This window comes from Sebastes umbrosus, unplaced genomic scaffold (genome assembly GCF_015220745.1).
Source record: "Sebastes umbrosus isolate fSebUmb1 unplaced genomic scaffold, fSebUmb1.pri scaffold_155_arrow_ctg1, whole genome shotgun sequence".
Taxonomy (NCBI): Eukaryota; Metazoa; Chordata; class Actinopteri; order Perciformes; family Sebastidae; genus Sebastes; species Sebastes umbrosus.
In genome coordinates, this window is record NW_023618474.1 from 1 (window position 1) to 17,500 (window position 17,500).

The 17,500-nt window shown below is 47.9% G+C and overlaps 1 protein-coding gene across 1 annotated transcript in view; it reads right to left on the reverse strand.

Annotated features, from left to right (window-relative positions):
• Positions 1 to 77: 77 nt before the first annotated feature.
• Positions 78 to 17,500, reverse strand: part of cog5 (component of oligomeric golgi complex 5) — a 54,539-nt gene continuing 37,116 nt past the window's right edge. The window contains exons 7-19 of the mRNA XM_037763073.1: positions 13,776 to 13,906; positions 8,616 to 8,775; positions 8,226 to 8,338; positions 7,978 to 8,055; positions 5,081 to 5,162; positions 4,545 to 4,749; positions 3,097 to 3,258; positions 2,883 to 2,982; positions 2,633 to 2,743; positions 2,344 to 2,406; positions 1,570 to 1,673; positions 653 to 890; positions 78 to 434 (exon numbers count right to left, since the gene is read on the reverse strand). Coding sequence (XP_037619001.1) covers positions 207 to 434; positions 653 to 890; positions 1,570 to 1,673; positions 2,344 to 2,406; positions 2,633 to 2,743; positions 2,883 to 2,982; positions 3,097 to 3,258; positions 4,545 to 4,749; positions 5,081 to 5,162; positions 7,978 to 8,055; positions 8,226 to 8,338; positions 8,616 to 8,775; positions 13,776 to 13,906 — 1,775 coding nt within the window. The 3' untranslated portion in view covers positions 78 to 206. The remainder of the gene's footprint in view (positions 435 to 652; positions 891 to 1,569; positions 1,674 to 2,343; positions 2,407 to 2,632; positions 2,744 to 2,882; positions 2,983 to 3,096; positions 3,259 to 4,544; positions 4,750 to 5,080; positions 5,163 to 7,977; positions 8,056 to 8,225; positions 8,339 to 8,615; positions 8,776 to 13,775; positions 13,907 to 17,500) is intronic.

Genomic DNA, 17,500 nt, shown 5'->3' on the forward strand with positions numbered 1-17,500 from the left:
ACACTGTAGAACAACACACAACACACAACACACAGTAGAACACAGTAGAACACAGTAGAACACAGTAGAGTAGAGTAGAACACAGTAGAACACAGTAGAGTAGAGTAGAACAGAACAGAATGTAATCTAGTGTATAATGGACCCAGTCCAGCTGAGAGGACCGTCCTGGTGTCTCTCCATGTTTCACCACATTAACTACAGATCATCTAGAAGTTCTGTTGTTCATGATCTGGTTTCATCTGAACTGGACCTGAACTAGACTCTGGTTCTGGATGAAGACACCTCACAGTATCTCTACTGAGAGGATGAAGATCCCTCCTCTTCCTCTGAATGATGTGATGAGAGCAGCATACACACCTGAAGGAGCGCAGCATCCTGTACGGTTTCCCCAGATCAGAGACTCTCCTGCAGAGAGGAGCTACAGCCAACTCCATCTGACACACAGACAGACAGACAGACAGACAGACAGACACACAGACAGACAGACAGACAGACAGACAGACAGACAGACAGACAGACATCACACTGGTCAGTCACCTCCGTTTATATACTGTATTTATATATATTTATGTATATATGTATATATGTATGTATCTATATATGTATGTATATATGGAGTAAGAGCTGCCTCAGAGAGCTGTCTGTCCCTCACCTGAGCGAAGTCAGCAGCCAGCCTCATCTTGCCTCCCTCCCCCAGGGGGCGCTGCAGGGAGGTGTGGCGTACGAACAGCTCGATGGCTCTCTGGGCGATGGCCTCGGTGCTCTCGTAGATGAAGTCCACACACTGGAAGTGTCTGAAGTAGTCGGCCATCACTCTGGAGATGAAGCCCTGCAGCTCCTTCATGTACAGAGAGCACGGAACATCTGGCTTATCGGGGCTGGACAGAGGCCTGCAGCGCACGCACACACACACGCGCACGCACACGCACACACAGACACACACATTTAATGACATTAAAATACTGCACACAGAACACACTGGTGATGCCCCCCCCCCCAGGTAAAGAACGACGGTTTGAGGACGTCCAGATCTGTATTCAGTATTAACCCTGACATCCTGAATAAGAACAAGTGAAGGATGATGTCCTCCAGAGGAACTGTGGATCTGGATCCTCATGATGTTCTGTCTGTCCTCAGCAGGAAACACAATCACAGTAATACAGAATAAATAAACTATGTGCTGATTCATCATTAGTCAAAATGTTTATCTCCCAGATGTGGATATGGGTCAGAGCCTCAGATATCCAGTACCGGTCGGGCTGAGGTGTAAACAGCTAACAGAGAACCATTTGACCGCTCCAGGAACTGTGGAACCGGAAGAACACATCAAGGAACAAAAAGTTGCTTTTCCACTGCTTCTGAAGAACAAATCCAACCTTCGTCCAAACACACAGTAGATGAGTTCCTGAACTGATCCCAGATCCCTGGAGGAGGAACTGCTCCTCCTCCAGGGATCTGGGACTCTTTGGAAGACAGGAACTATCATTGAGGAACTAAACATCATCCAGAGTTCCTGAACTGATCCCAGACCCCTGGAGGAGGAACCAGAACCGGCTGAATGTTGCTCACCCTGAGAAGTCCTCCTGGTGCAGCGTGATGATGATGGCCTCGATGGAGTCGCTCACTGACTGCAGGAGAGGCTGCACGGCGCTGCTCATCAGGACCTGGACTCCCTGAATCACAACAAGAGGAGAGGGACACAATCTGTGATGTCACATCCTGTAGAGAGCAGAAGCAACCAAATCTCACCTCCTCCACAACCAGCTACCTCCAGACTGTGTGTGTGTGTGTGTGTGTGTGTGTGTGTGTAGCTGCAGATAGATTCCCTTCATCAAACTTCCCTTTAGCAGGCGTAGTAGAATAATAATGTGTGTCTTGTTGTTGTTAACTAGCAGCTGGACTAGCAGCTGAACTAGCAGCTGGACTAACAGCTGGACTAACAGCTGGACTAGCAGCTGGACTAGCAGCTGAACTAGCAGCTGGACTAGCAGCTGGACTAACAGCTGGACTAACAGCTGGACTAGCAGCTGAACTAGCAGCTGGACTAGCAGCTGGACTAACAGCTGGACTAGCAGCTGAACTAGCAGCTGGACTAGCAGCTGGACTAGCAGCTGAACTAGCAGCTGGACTAGCAGCTGGACTAGCAGCTGGACTAACAGCTGGACTAGCAGCTGAACTAGCAGCTGGACTAGCAGCTGGACTAGCAGCTGAACTAGCAGCTGGACTAGCAGCTGAACTAGCAGCTGGACTAGCAGCTGGACTAGCAGCTGGACTAACAGCTGGACTAGCAGCATACCTGAAGATATCAGAGAATATGAATGAAAGAGCAGTTTGCTGCGTTACCTCCAGAGAAGAAGAGAGAGCCTCTGCAGCCACCGGAGGACACGATCCCAACCCTGAGATCATCTGCAAACACAGCAAATAATAATAATGAACTTTATTTATACCTTTCAGACATAAATACAGCTCAGAGTGATCCACATCACAGAATCAAACACATCTGAGACACTGATTCAAACACAGTCCAGTCACACAGGTAGAGAGCTGGGTGATCATCATTGTTGATATGAATGAACAAATCTGTCCAGCAGACACATCTGTCCAGCAGACAGAGGGACAGACGGCGTCCTACCTTGGAGACGGCCTGCTGCAGACGGTAGAGGGAGTTGACCACAGCGACGTTCCTCCTCTGGCCCTCCGTTAACGGACCGATCACCTGACTGGCATCACCCTGAGTGCACAGCTGCAGACACACAGAGAGGCAGTGCACGTTATGTAGACAGGACACACACAATGCTGTACACACACACACACACACACACAATGCTGTACACACACACACACACACACACACACACACACACACACAACGCTGTACTCACCAGCTGCTCACTCTTGACACAGAAGAGCTGGACGGTCTTGGCAGCGTTCTTGGAGACGGCCAGAGAGAGGTTAGGATCTACTGATGCTACGTTCAGCTCACTGCAGACACACACAGAAGACATGCTCATAATACAGTCGACCTTTGACCTTGTTTGACCTTGTTTGACCTGTTGCTAACCTGCTGATGGTGAGCATGTACTGCGTGGTTCTAACCTGCTGATGGTCTTGATGATGCTGTCCAGCTCGTCGTTGGAGGGCGGGTTGCGTCCGCTCATGGGGAACACCAGGTTGATGGGATCAAACAGGCGAGAGAGGGACTTGGACAGGTAGGCTGCCTCGTACAGCTGCAGAGAGTCCTTCAGAGCCTTCTCTGGGCTGCAGAGAGACACATGAAGAACTGATGCACGGTCACATATTAACAGACAAGAGAAGCTTCATCAACCATCATCAGTACCTGACAGATAACAGATAACAGAGACATCAGCAGTCAGGTCACAAAATAGCATCACTTAACAGAACAAATCTATCAATCTATCAATGATCTACTACCATCTATCTATTGTCTCATGGTTTAATGATCTACTACCATCTATTTACTGTCTCATGGTTTAATGATCTACTACCATCTATTTACTGTCTCATGGTTTAATGATCTACTACCATCTATTTACTGTCTCATGGTTTAATGATCTACTACCATCTATTTACTGTCTCATGGTTTAATGATCTACTATCATCTATCTATTGTCTCATGGTTTAATGATCTACTACCATCTATCTATTGTCTCATGGTTTAATGATCTACTACCATCTATTTACTGTCTCATGGTTTAATGATCTACTATCATCTATTTACTGTCTCATGGTTTAATGATCTACTATCATCTATCTATTGTCTCATGGTTTAATGATCTACTACCATCTATCTATTGTCTCACAGTTTAATGATCTACTACCATCTATCTATTGTCTCATGGTTTAATGATCTACTACCATCTATTTACTGTCTCATGGTTTAATGATCTACTATCATCTATTTACTGTCTCACAGTTTAATGATCTACTACCATCTATCTATTGTCTCATGGTTTAATGATCTACTACCATCTATCTATTGTCTCATGGTTTAATGATCTACTACCATCTATTTACTGTCTCATGGTTTAATGATCTACTATCATCTATTTACTGTCTCATGGTTTAATGATCTACTACCATCTATCTATTGTCTCACAGTTTAATGATCTACTACCATCTATCTATTGTCTCACAGTTTAATGATCTACTATCATCTATCTATTGTCTCATGGTTTAATGATCTACTACCATCTATCTATTGTCTCATGGTTTAATGATCTACTACCATCTACTGATTGTCTCATAATGATTTATATAAGATCCTCTAACTGGATAGAATATCTGTGCTGACATATGGAGCACTTCAAGTGCAGATAAATGGAAGCAACCAGCATGATGTCATGACTGGAGCTGAGCAGAACTGGGCTCGGGAGCTGATCCAGCCTTTAGAGGAGCTCGTTCACTGAGAGCTCAACTTGTGACTAAAGAGTTAATCTGAACTACGTAAAGCTCAGAGAACCTCCTCCAGCCTGCAGATGTGATCCCAGGGTGGGACCCTGAGCTGACTCTGATTGGCTGCTCACTTGTAGTCCTGTTTTCCGTGTGTGAAGAGGTCCTGGCTGTCCGTCTCCGTGGCCGTGATGTCCAGAGACGCGTCCATTCCTCCGCTGCTCATCAGCGCCCCCTGCAGGCTGGCGCTGTACTGCTGCAGGCGGCGCCACAGCTCGTTGTACAGTCGCAGCAGCTTCGGATACTCTCCTTCAAAGGCCTGCTTCAGGAAGGACGAGGCTGCAGAGACAACACAGAAACCATCTCATTACATATCTACTATCAGACTACAGCTTCAGATACTCTCCTTCAAAGGCCTGCTTCAGGAAGGACGAAGCTGCAGAGACAACACAGACACCTCATTACATATCTACTACTATCAGACTACAGCTTCAGATACTCTCCGAGAAATACAGAAAACCATCATTTAATCAACCACGAAGACAAAGACTGAAGGATCAGAGGAAGAAGAAAACTGAGACAATCAGTGATATAAGACAGACACACGCACGCACTCTTTCTTCCTGAAGAGATTCCCTCATAAAGCCAACATTAAGGTTAGTTGAGTTACCTTCAGTTGCTCTGTGGAACTCCTCACTCAGTGTGCTGGTGACATCAGTCCAGAAGGTGTAGAGGAGATCAGGCTGACCGTCCTGTCATCAGGAGACACCAGAGACAAACACACAACCTTCAGTAAACACACAATACTGATCCTTTAGTAGCTGAGAGCTCAGCGTCTGAACGCACTATAGAGAGATGAACGAGGACATCAGCAGTTCAGATGGAGACAAGAAAACGTGGTCTCAGGATGGGAGCTGAAACGTGGTCTCAGGATGGGAGCTGAAACGTGGTCTCAGGATGGGAGCTGAAACGTGGTCTCAGGATGGGAGCTGAAACGTGGTCTCAGGGTGGGAGAGCTGAAACGTGGTCTCAGGATGGGAGCTGAAACGTGGTCTCAGGATGGGAGCTGAAACGTGGTCTCGGGGTGGGAGCTGAAACATGGACTCAGGATGGGAGAGCTGCATATTAAACAACACTAATAGCTGAAGTGAATACTCTTGATCTGATCTGAAGAGCAATAAAATAATCAGTTTCAACAGATGCTTTTGTTGCGGAGCTTCTTCTTCTGGTTTGGTCTGGGCCCGTTAGTTCACAACGCTACAGCACTCCATGATGTTTTAGACAACAGTGTGCTTCCTCTCAATGACCTCTAGCTCCAGTCTGAATGCTCCTCATCTCCTCCTCCAGTGTGATCAGACTGATCTGGATGCAGCTGCTCTGGCAGCAGGCTCATGTGTGTGCTGCTCTGCTGAGGACCGTTGCATTTAGACATGTCATTAGGTCTCCAGCTCACACCTCCATCTCTGGGTAATTGGTGAGAGCTTTGTTTCCATAGCAACAGCCTCCCGCTCTGACTCGTACAACGAGGTTTGTGTGAGGAAAGAGAGAGTGAGACGCTGATGATGTGTTAATGACTGCCATGATTACTATTGATACTATTACTACCATGAAGGGAGCGGGCCCCGGGGCTGCTACCTGCTGATACCTGCTGATACCTGCTACCTGTTGATACCTGCTGCTGCCTGCTGCTGCCGCCTGCTGCCTGCTGCTGCCTGCTGCTGCCTGCTGCTACCTGCTGCTACCTGCTGCTGCCTGCTACCTGCTGCTGTCTGCTGCTGCTGCCTGCTGCCTGCTGCTGCCTGCTGCTACCTGCTGCTACCTGCTGCTGCCTGCTGCTGCCGCCTGCTGCCTGCTGCTGCCTGCTGCTGCCTGCTGCTACCTGCTGCTACCTGCTGCTGCCTGCTGCTACCTGCTGCTGCCTGCTGCTGCCTGCTGCTGCCTGCTACCTGCTGCTGTCTGCTGCTGCCTGCTGCTGCCTGCTGCTACCTGCTACCTGCTGCTGCCTGCTGCTGTCTGCTGCTGTCTGCTGCCTGCTGCTGCCTGCTGCTACCTGCTGCTGTCTGCTGCTGCCTGCTGCTGCTGCCTGCTACCTGCCGCTGTCTGCTGCTGCCTGCTGCTGCCTGCTACCTGCTGCTGCCTGCTGCTGCCTGCTGCCTGCTACCTGCTGCTACCTGCTGCTGTCTACTGCTGCCTGCTGCCTGCTACCTGCTGCTGCCTGCTGCTGTCTGCTGCTGCCTGCTGCTGCCTGCTGCTGTCTGCTGCTGCCTGCTACCTGCTGCTGTCTGCTGCTGCCTGCTGCTGCCTGCTACCTGCTGCTGTCTGCTGCTGCCTGCTGCTGCCTGCTGCCTGCTACCTGCTGCTACCTGCTGCTGTCTGCTGCTGCCTGCTGCTGCCTGCTGCCTGCTGCCTGCTACCTGCTGCTGCCTGCTGCTACCTGCTGCCTGCTACCTGCTGCTGTCTGCTGCTGCCTGCTACCTGCTGCTGCCTGCTGCTACCTGCTGCTGCCTGCTGCTGCCTGCTGCCTGCTACCTGCTGCTGTCTGCTGCTGCCTGCTACCTGCTGCTGCCTGCTGCTGCCTGCTGCCTGCTGCTGCCTGCTGCTACCTGCTGCTGTCTGCTGCTGCCTGCTGATACCTGCTACCTGTTGATGCCTGCTGCTGCCTGCTGCTGCTGCCTGCTGCTGCCTGCTGCTGCCTGCTGATACCTGCTGCTGCCTGCTGCTGCTGCCTGCTGCTGCCTGCTGCTACCTGCTGATACCTGCTGCTGCCTGCTGCTACCTGCTGATACCTGCTGCTGCCTGCTGCTACCTGCTGCTGTCTGCTGATACCTGCTGATACCTGCTACCTGTTGATGCCTGCTGCTGCCTGCTACCTGCTGATACCTGCTGCTGCCTGCTACCTGCTGATACCTGCTGATACCTGCTACCTGTTGATGCCTGCTGCTGCCTGCTACCTGCTGATACCTGCTGCTGCCTGCTGCTACCTGCTGATACCTGCTGCTACCTGCTGCTGTCTGCTGATACCTGCTGATACCTGCTACATTGTTATATTTGCTGTTAAAGGCTCTGTCTTAATACAATATTCTAATGTCCAGGAGATGTGGTCAGATCACTTCTTTGTAACTCCACATCTTTCTCTTCTTTCTAACTTGTAGTCTTCAGACTTCCCACAGCTCCCTCTGGAGACACTACAGGTTTTATACTATACTACTACTATAGAACGCCTCAACACCTGGAAACACACCTTGAACTCTAAACTGTGCTTCCATGGTCTAACAAAGGTGTGATTCATCAGATGAATACATGCTAATGTACACAGAGACAACCTGAGGTCAGGTGATACCGGTCTGCTGTGGAAGGTGGACCTGATGGGACTTAGAGACATGAATGTGTCTGGATATTTTATATTGATTGTGAGAATACTAAAACTCATATTTTCTATTCTTTAAGAACTCCATGGCCAGACTGGAGCCTGTTGTCCTGATTGCAGCTGTAATTCTTACTATTATTATTACTATTACTATAAATGATTTTGTATATTATAAATCCAGAGCCGTGGTGCCCACCCACCTTGTTGATCTCATCGATGAAGCACACATGAGTTACAGGGTCTCTCTTCTTCATCAGGACCTTCTGCAGATGTTGCACCTGGAAGACATCAGAACAGCTGATTCATCAGTCCTGCTGTTGGGTTAGGGTTAGGGTCAGGGTCAGGGTACGGTCCATCAGTGGTGTCAGGGAGCTGGGTTAGGGTTAGGGTTAGGGTATGGTCAGTCAGTGCTGGGTTAGGGTTAGGGTTCGGTCAGGGAGCTGCCTACCTGTCTGCATGCAGCACAGATCTGGTCCATCAGTTTCTCCAGGTTGGTCCACAGAGCGGCCCGGAAAGCCGCTGTGTGGCCCGGTGTCGGCAGCACCGCTCTGCCTGGTGCACCTGAGGGCACAAATTCACCAGAAACTGTCCTGTAAAACGCCAGAGGACGAATCCTGAGCCTAGTCAGGGCAGCTTATCAGGAAGGATGTGAGCCATGAGAATAACCCACGGCCTCCCTCCAGAAGGGACTACTCTCTGAGGAGAGGCCCGGTAGAATCATAATCTATTTCAAATCAACTCATGAACTGGGTCACATTATAAACTACCATTGTGTGAAATGAGGACAACGTCTCTCTGTCTGTGTGTAGAGAAGAAGCTCGTCCTCCTGGGGTCTCACCTCGGGGGTTGGACGGCTGGGTCAGGCCCTTGATGTCCAGAGCACCGGTGATGTTGTCCTGTATGGTGGTCCGGTAACCCCCCACCACAGAACCGATGGTCTCTCTCAGACTGCCCAGGTTATAGAAGACCTGCAGGGCCGTGCCCACCTGGGTCGGGTTCTGACCGACAGAAGGGGGGGGGAGAGAGAGAGGTATAAAATCATCCTAATGTAGATAGTCTAGTAGCTTCACACTCAGTTTACCAGAGAGGACAGAGAGGACGGAGAGGACGGAGAGGACGGAGAGGACAGAGAGGACGGAGAGGACGGAGAGGACGGAGAGGACAGAGAGGACGGAGAGGACGGAGAGGACAGAGAGGACAGAGAGGACGGAGAGGACGGAGAGGACGGAGGTGAATGTTTGAACAGTATAAAATCATCTTAACGTAGACAGTCTAGTAGTTTCACACTCAGTTTACCAGAGAGGATGGAGGTGACAGCAGCAGCTAAAAATACACCTACCACTGATTTAATGAGAGAACACGGAGCAGAGGAGGCTCTGCACACACTGCCTTATATCCCTTATATCCCTTATATCCCTTATATCCCTCATATCCCTTATATCCCTTATATCCCTTATATCCCTTATATCCCTCATATCCCTTATATCCCTTATATCTCTTATATCTCTCATATCCCTTATATCTCTTATATTTCTTATAACTGTTATATCTGGCTACACTGTGGATGCTGCTATTTTATATTTGTGTGGAGATGTTTGAGAGGAGGAAGGAGGAGAGGACAGGAGGAAGGAGGAGAGAGGACAGGAGGAAGGAGGAGAGGACAGGAGGAAGGAGGAGAGGAGAGGACAGGAGGAAGGAGGAGAGGACAGGAGGAAGGAGGAGAGGACAGGAGGAAGGAGGAGAGAGGACAGGAGGAAGGAGGAGAGAGGACAGGAGGAAGGAGGAGTGAGGACAGGAGGAAGGAGGAGAGAGGACAGGAGGAAGGAGGAGAGAGGACAGGAGGAAGGAGGAGAGAGGACAGGAGGAAGGAGGAGAGGACAGGAGGAAGGAGGAGAGAGGACAGGAGGAAGGAGGAGAGAGGACAGGAGGAAGGAGGAGAGGAGAGGACAGGAGGAAGGAGGAGAGGAGAGGACAGGAGGAAGGAGGAGAGGACAGGAGGAGTCAGTGGAGCTCCCACTCAACAGATGGACTAAAGGGTCTCTGCTGAGTTGAAACTGGCTCCCACTGATCCAGATCCCCGGCAGCACGTCCAACTGATTACATCATCATCATAACAACTATATATGTGTGTGTGTACAGTACAGTACAGTACATAGTGTGTGTGTGTGTGTGTGTACAGTACAGTACATAGTGTGTGTGTGTGTGTGTGTGTGTGTGTGTGTGTGTGTGTGTGTGAGTGTGTACAGTACAGTACATAGTGTGTGTGTGTGTGTGTGTGTGTGTGTGTGTGTGTGTACAGTACAGTACATAGTGTGTGTGTGTGCGTGTGTGTGTGTGTGTGTGTGTGAGTGTGTACAGTACAGTACATAGTGTGTGTGTGTGTGAGTCTCTAGAGCTTTGTACGGACACACTAATAACACAGAGACAGAAGCTGCTAGCCAACGCTGCTCCAGCAGGAGTCAGGGTAAAAATACATATAGGAGTAGATATATATATATATATATATATGTATACTTAATATATATATGTATATATACGTATATATATATATATATATATATATATATACATATACATATATATACGTATATATATATATATATATATATATATATATATACATATACATATACATATATATATATATATATGTATACTTAATATATATGTATATATATATGTATATACATATATATGCATATATATGTATATACATATATATATATACATATATATGTGTGTGTGTGTATTTTTTCCATCCTATCTATCGTATCCAAACCATATGTAGTGGTATGGCCCAGTCCTTCCACACAGGTACAGTTACATGATCAGAGTTTCTGCTGCAGGTCTTTAATAAACTCATACAACATCTCAAACTAAGAGCCTGTAGTTCATCATGTATTATTACACCCACATACTGTCTGAGTGTCCTGTTCCAACACATCACTGTTCACAGACTGACTACTGATCAGCAGGGACAGTACTACTACTACTACTACTAATACTACTACTACTAATACTACTACTACTAATACTGCTACTACTAATACTGCTACTACTACTACTACTACTACTACATCATGTGATGACTGACAACGTCATCTTCAGTGAAGCGGTAGGTAATAATGGAAACTGTACACACTTTGTAAAACATGTCAGACCTTCTAAATACTGCCTGTAGTGAGTCTGTGAGTCATCCAGCAGCAGCTTCAGCAGCTTCAGCAGCTTCAGCAGCAGCAGCTTCAGCAGCAGCAGCTTCAGCAGCAGCTTTAGCAGCAGCAGCTTCAGCAGCAGCAGCTTCAGCAGCAGCAGCTTCAGCAGCAGCAGCTTCAGCAGCAGCTTTAGCATCAGCAGCTTCAGCAGCAGCAGCTTCAGCAGAAGTTTCAGCAGCAGCAGCTTCAGCAGCAGCAGCTTCAGCAGCAGCAGCTTCAGCAGCAGCAGCAGCTTCAGCAGCAGCAGCTTCAGCAGAAGTTTCAGCAGCAGCAGCTTCAGCAGCAGCAGCTTCAGCAGCAGCTTCAGCAGCAGCAGCAGCTTCAGCAGCAGCAGCTTCAGCAGCAGCAGCTTCAGCAGAAGTTTCAGCAGCAGCAGCTTCAGCAGCAGCAGCTTCAGCAGAAGCCTCCTGACAGTCTCAACATTATTATATTAATCTGTCTGAGAGACCACGTTTCTGTAATTCTGTTTTTTTTTTGTCGCTTTTAAAATGTCAGTAAATAAATGACATGAGGCGATATTCTAATATTCTAATCAGCCCCGTGGAGGTAAATACCAACCCGTCTAAATGTCAACACATTTCACTGTTACAGTCTTCTCTTCATCCTAAATCCTTCTTCTATCCTTCTTCTATCCTCTTCCTATCCTCCTATATATACATATATATATAGATATTAAATCCACTAAATAATCATCAGTTATTATCAGCCCTAATAATGTCAAGAACTAGTACACACTGAACATTTGACTTTATTTACCTTTATTCTATTCTACCTGACCTGTAGGTCTAGTTCCTCATATTCTAGTGAAATGTCTCATGTGTTTGATGTTCCACTCTCTCCACTGGTTCTCCTCCGTGTGCTCACGGTGAGGAATACCAGCCTTTGAAAACATCTGTACTGTCTCCTCTGGCTCTGAAGGAGCTCTACAGTCTAACATGGACCCCTGATGATGTCATCAGAACAGAAAGCCTGTGCTGTGAACTCTGGATGTGGAATCATGCAGGATGCAGGAGGCGTTCACCAAGAAGGACTGGTCCAATGAAAGATGCTGCTGAGTTGCATTATGGGTAGTGGAAGCATCAACATGAAGCGGAACCAAATCCAGACACAAATATCAAAGCATCTAAAGATAAGACGTGAAAACCTTAACATCTCTCTACGAGCTTCAGCTGCTCCACGGGCTTCAGCTGCTCTACGGGCTTCAGCTGCTCTACGGGCTGAAGCTGCTCTACGAGCTTCAGCTGCTCTACGAGCTGAAGCTGCTCTACGTGCTGAAGCTGCTCTACGAGCTTCAGCTGCTCTACGAGCTTCAGCTGCTCTACGGGCTGAAGCTGCTCTACGAGCTGAAGCTGCTCTACGGGCTTCAGCTGCTCTACGGGCTGAAGCTGCTCTACGGGCTGAAGCTGCTCTACGAGCTGAAGCTGCTCTACGGGCTGAAGCTGTTCTACGGGCTGAAGCTGCTCTACGGGCTGAAGCTGCTCTACGAGCTGAAGCTGCTCTACGAGCTGAAGCTGCTCTACGAGCTGAAGCTGCTCTACGGGCTGAAGCTGCTCTACGAGCTGAAGCTGCTCTACGGGCTGAAGCTGCTCTACGAGCTGAAGCTGCTCTACGAGCTTCAGCTGCTCTACGGGCTGAAGCTGCTCTACGAGCTGAAGCTGCTCTACGGGCTGAAGCTGCTCTACGGGCTGAAGCTGCTCTACGGGCTGAAGCTGCTCTACGGGCTGAAGCTGCTCTACGGGCTGAAGCTGCTCTACGAGCTGAAGCTGCTCTACGGGCTGAAGCTGCTCTACGGGCTGAAGCTACAACTCTCTTCTGGACTCTGGTGATATTTCAGCGTGGACACTGAACAGACTGTCACGCACGCGCGCGCGCGCTCGCTCGCTCGCACGCACGCACGCACGCACGCACGCACGCACGCACGCACGCACGCACACACACAGAGGGAAGAGCACAGCGTCTTTACTGGGACACCGTCCCCCTGAGAACGAGGCTTTCTGGGGCAGATGAAGGTTAGCAGAGCTCACATGTGCTCCCTCTCTCACATGTACTTTACAGGAGGACACATACACAACGTGCTCATCTCTCTTCTGTTTAACTCCCAACCAACAGCTCAACAGCTTCCATCTAACCGAAGCTCCTTTCCTTTAACTACATCTGACCACACAACACTAACAGTAGAAGAAGAAATGACAGACAGGACGGGCTCCTGATGTCACCAGATGTTCACCAGAGCCAGATAAATAATGATGTAACAGCTGCATGCTGCTGGAGACTGTAAACACAGAGTAGTGATTAATCCCAGAGTTAATGTAGTACTACTGTATGATGCTTCTCTCTGTGACCCAGCTACTCCTCAGAACCAGAACACTCTGATTAACATCCAGCAGTCCTCAACGGGAGCCAGAAGTGGAGAAGAGATGTATGTCTGCTAGAGGTGGGTTAGATATTAGGCCAGCCAACACCGGACTGGACCGGACCGGACCGGACCAGACCAGACCAGACCAGACCGGACCAGACCAGACCGGTATACAGAGTTAGAGAATGGCGGAAAAGTTGAGGTAGCATATAGAGCAAAGTAAAACTGAAGAAGATCAGATTATTAGAATGAGGTTATCACCGCTGACGGTACATAATGGACCAGGCTTCTATCTTCTTCCCATGGGTCAAAGGTCAAGCTGCCCAACAGAACCAGGCTTCTATCTTCTTCCCATGGGTCAAAGGTCAGGCTGCCCAACAGAACCAGGACCATCTATCTAGTGTTGTTTTATAGTAGTGTTGTTTAGTACCTGGATCTCCATGCCCTGCTCCAGCAGTCTCTTGGCCTGGTTCTCCACCTCCAGCCGGGCTCTGCTGATCAGCAGCAGGTCGTTCTCTATCACCTCGATGCCGCTCAGATCCACACCTTGAGACAGGTAGTCTAGAGACACACAGAGACACACAGAGACACACAGAGACACACAGAGACACACAGAAACCACTCATTAGACATTACATCATATTTTACAGGTTCTTCTCCATTCAGGTTCTCAAAGACTCAGATATCCAGGACTCTAGATAGATAGACTCTAGATATTGTGTATATTGTATATATGGTGGATATGGTGGATATGGTGTATATTGTGTATATTGTGTATATTGTGTATATTGTGGATATGGTGGATATGGTGGATATGGTGTATATTGTGTATATTGTGTATATGGTGTATATGGTGGATATGGTGGATATTGTGGATATGGTGGATATGGTGGATATGGTGTATATTGTGGATATGGTGGATATGGTGGATATGGTGTATATTGTGTATATGGTGGATATGGTGGATATTGTGTATATGGTGGATATGGTGGATATGGTGGATATGGTGGATATTGTGGATATGGTGGATATGGTGGATATGGTGGATATGGTGGATATTGTGTATATGGTGGATATTGTGTATATTGTGTATATGGTGGATATGGTGTATATTGTGTATATTGTGTATATTGTGTATATGGTGGATATGGTGGATATGGTGGATATGGTGGATATGGTGTATATTGTATATATGGTGGATATTGTATATATGGTGGATATTGTGGATATGGTGGATATGGTGGATATGGTGGATATGGTGTATATTGTGGATATGGTGGATATGGTGGATATGGTGTATATTGTATATATGGTGGATATTGTGTATATGGTGTATATGGTGGATATGGTGGATATGGTGGATATGGTGTATATTGTATATATGGTGGATATTGTATATATGGTGGATATTGTGGATATGGTGGATATGGTGGATATGGTGGATATGGTGTATATTGTATATATGGTGGATATTGTGTATATGGTGGATATGGTGGATATGGTGGATATGATGGATATGGTGGATATGGTGTATATTGTATATATGGTGGATATTGTATATATGGTGGATATTGTGGATATGGTGGATATGGTGGATATGGTGGATATGGTGTATATTGTGGATATGGTGGATATGGTGTATATGGTGTATATTGTATATATGGTGGATATTGTATATATGGTGGATATTGTGGATATGGTGGATATGGTGGATATGGTGGATATGGTGTATATTGTGGATATGGTGGATATGGTGGATATGGTGTATATTGTATATATGGTGGATATTGTGTATATGGTGGATATGGTGGATATGGTGTGTTGGTCCCAGAGGAGGAGCTGAGCTCTGGCACAGATGTGTCCTTGTTTCTGTTTCTGTTTCTATTTCTGTGCTGAGGGAATAATTCATTCAGCTCATTATCAGACGACAACAAGATGGACATTATCAATAATCAAAAGTACGCATACATACATAAAACTCTGATTTACAAGTCTGTAACTGATCCCAGCATTAGCAGCATGTCAGAGTGTAACTCCCGTTAGCATCACCCTGGTGATGGAGGTAATCAGCTGAGTGGGTTAGTGACAGATCTGCCTCCTGTTTATCAGAGCACATCTAACAGTCAGGAAGTCGTAATCACTGAGGGCAGATGAAGAAGGAGGTGGAGGTAGAGGTAGATCTGAGGGGGTTCATGAAGCAGGCTGAGGCTGAGCTCAGCGGCTGGATCCAAGACAGACCGGTGTAGCTGTCTTTGTACCGATGCGTCGTAGCTCTGGGAACACAAGGAGCTGTTAGTGGTTATATTCCACCGCAAAGCTAACCGCTCTGATATCGAAGACTGTTTCCTGGTTCTATTGTATACGTGAAGGGGCAGCGATCACAGAAGAGAAACGTTCAAACACAAAAAAACAAAACGAGGTAAAAAGTGACTGACTGAGTGCTGCAGCGTCACGCTGTCAGGAGCTCATTTGGTATCAGTCGGACAGGTTCTGGTGTTCTGGCTACCAGAGAACATTCAATAAAACAGTGTCGTGTTGTGTTGATGTTGGAAACAACACATCTTAGTTAGCCCAAGTCTAACTCACCCAAAGTTGGCAACTTGGCTAATAGTTTAACTTTAACTAGCCATGATGGTTAAACTATTAACAACATTTTATCTCCATCTCTGAGAAGCTTCGCCCGTATTGTAGCCGGCTAGAGCCTCAAATCACAGTCTGTCATCTCAAAACAGGACAATAGTCCTCAGTTCAGTAGAACTGCCGCTATACACCGATCAGCCATAACATGAGGTCAGCGTGGTCACCCTGACCAGTCCCCATCAGGTCACCCTGACCGGTCCCCGTACCAACAAACTGCTCCTCACTGTGTGTTCTGACACCTTTCTATCAGAACCAGCATTAACTGTTTCAGCAGTTTGAGCTCCAGTAGCTCTTCTATTGGATCAGACAACACGGGCCAGCCTTCGCTGCACGTGCACATGCCTGTGCTGGTCTGGTCGGGGGTGTTAGGAGAGGAGAGCTGCAGGACGAGGGCTGTATTGTATATTTGTTGCCCTTTCCAGAGAACCTCCTGCCCTGGGGTACAACTTGAACTAGAATATGCTGAAAGGTTATCATGGAGTTTTTGCCCAATGACTCCAAAAATAACCTTCTTAACCCGCTGTAGACACCGAGTCCATGACTGCTGCTTCATAAATACAAGGCACACACACACACTTCTTCTCAGGCCTCCTGTATATACGTCTGTTAGAGATAGCACGGCGAGGGATTAGCCAGCAGCCGTTAGACTAGCCGGTCGACAGCCTTCATGTCACAGTGGTGGATGTTTAGTCACATCCACTGTGCTTACAGCAGCTGGAGGTGTGAAACCAACCCATCACACTTCATTGTCGTGTTTGCTGAGATATAACGTCTGTAACTGTCTTTATTTTCTCTCTTAGTCTCTGAGCTGTCTCCATCTCCTTCTATTTCTGCCTCTCTCTCATATCATGCTCATGTTTGCTGACTGTAACTGTCTCTCTTCTTCTCTCCATACCCTGCTGTCTGCCATCTCTCTCTCCAGGCTTGTATCTGGGGGGGAAACATGCCTCCCGCTGAGTTGTGCATGTCAGTAGAACAGTTGGACTGGACCCCATCATGTCTGCTTACACTGCCTGAATAAACACATGTGAGAGATGAAGAGCTGGGGGGGGGGGATGTGAGGAATCAGGAGTTCTTCTGTTATCAGTGGACGGTTGTACGACAGCAGACGGGCCCTGATCTGAATTCTGATCCATCAGTCTGTGTTCACATTGGCCGTGGCCGGCGCTGCTGTTGTTGCCATGCCAATGCCTAGTAGCCCTAATTAGTCCAGTCGCTCACTAGCTTCCTTCCAGATACGCTCGCCAGGCAATAAGGTGCAACACGGCGAGCTCGCCACGCAATAAGGTGCAACACGGCGAGGGCGCCGACGGTCGCCAGATTGGGACAATTAAGCATGAAACCATCCGGCAGGCGCTATGCAAACACCAGCAGCAGAGGAGGAGGAGGAGTGGCCAAAGTCCTGAGAGGAAGGATGCTGCCATTAGTATCGTCATGGACACCATCTCCTACCTGGGCTCTCTAATGAGGACAAACACATCAGGAGACAGAAACAAGGACTCAAAGACAAACAGA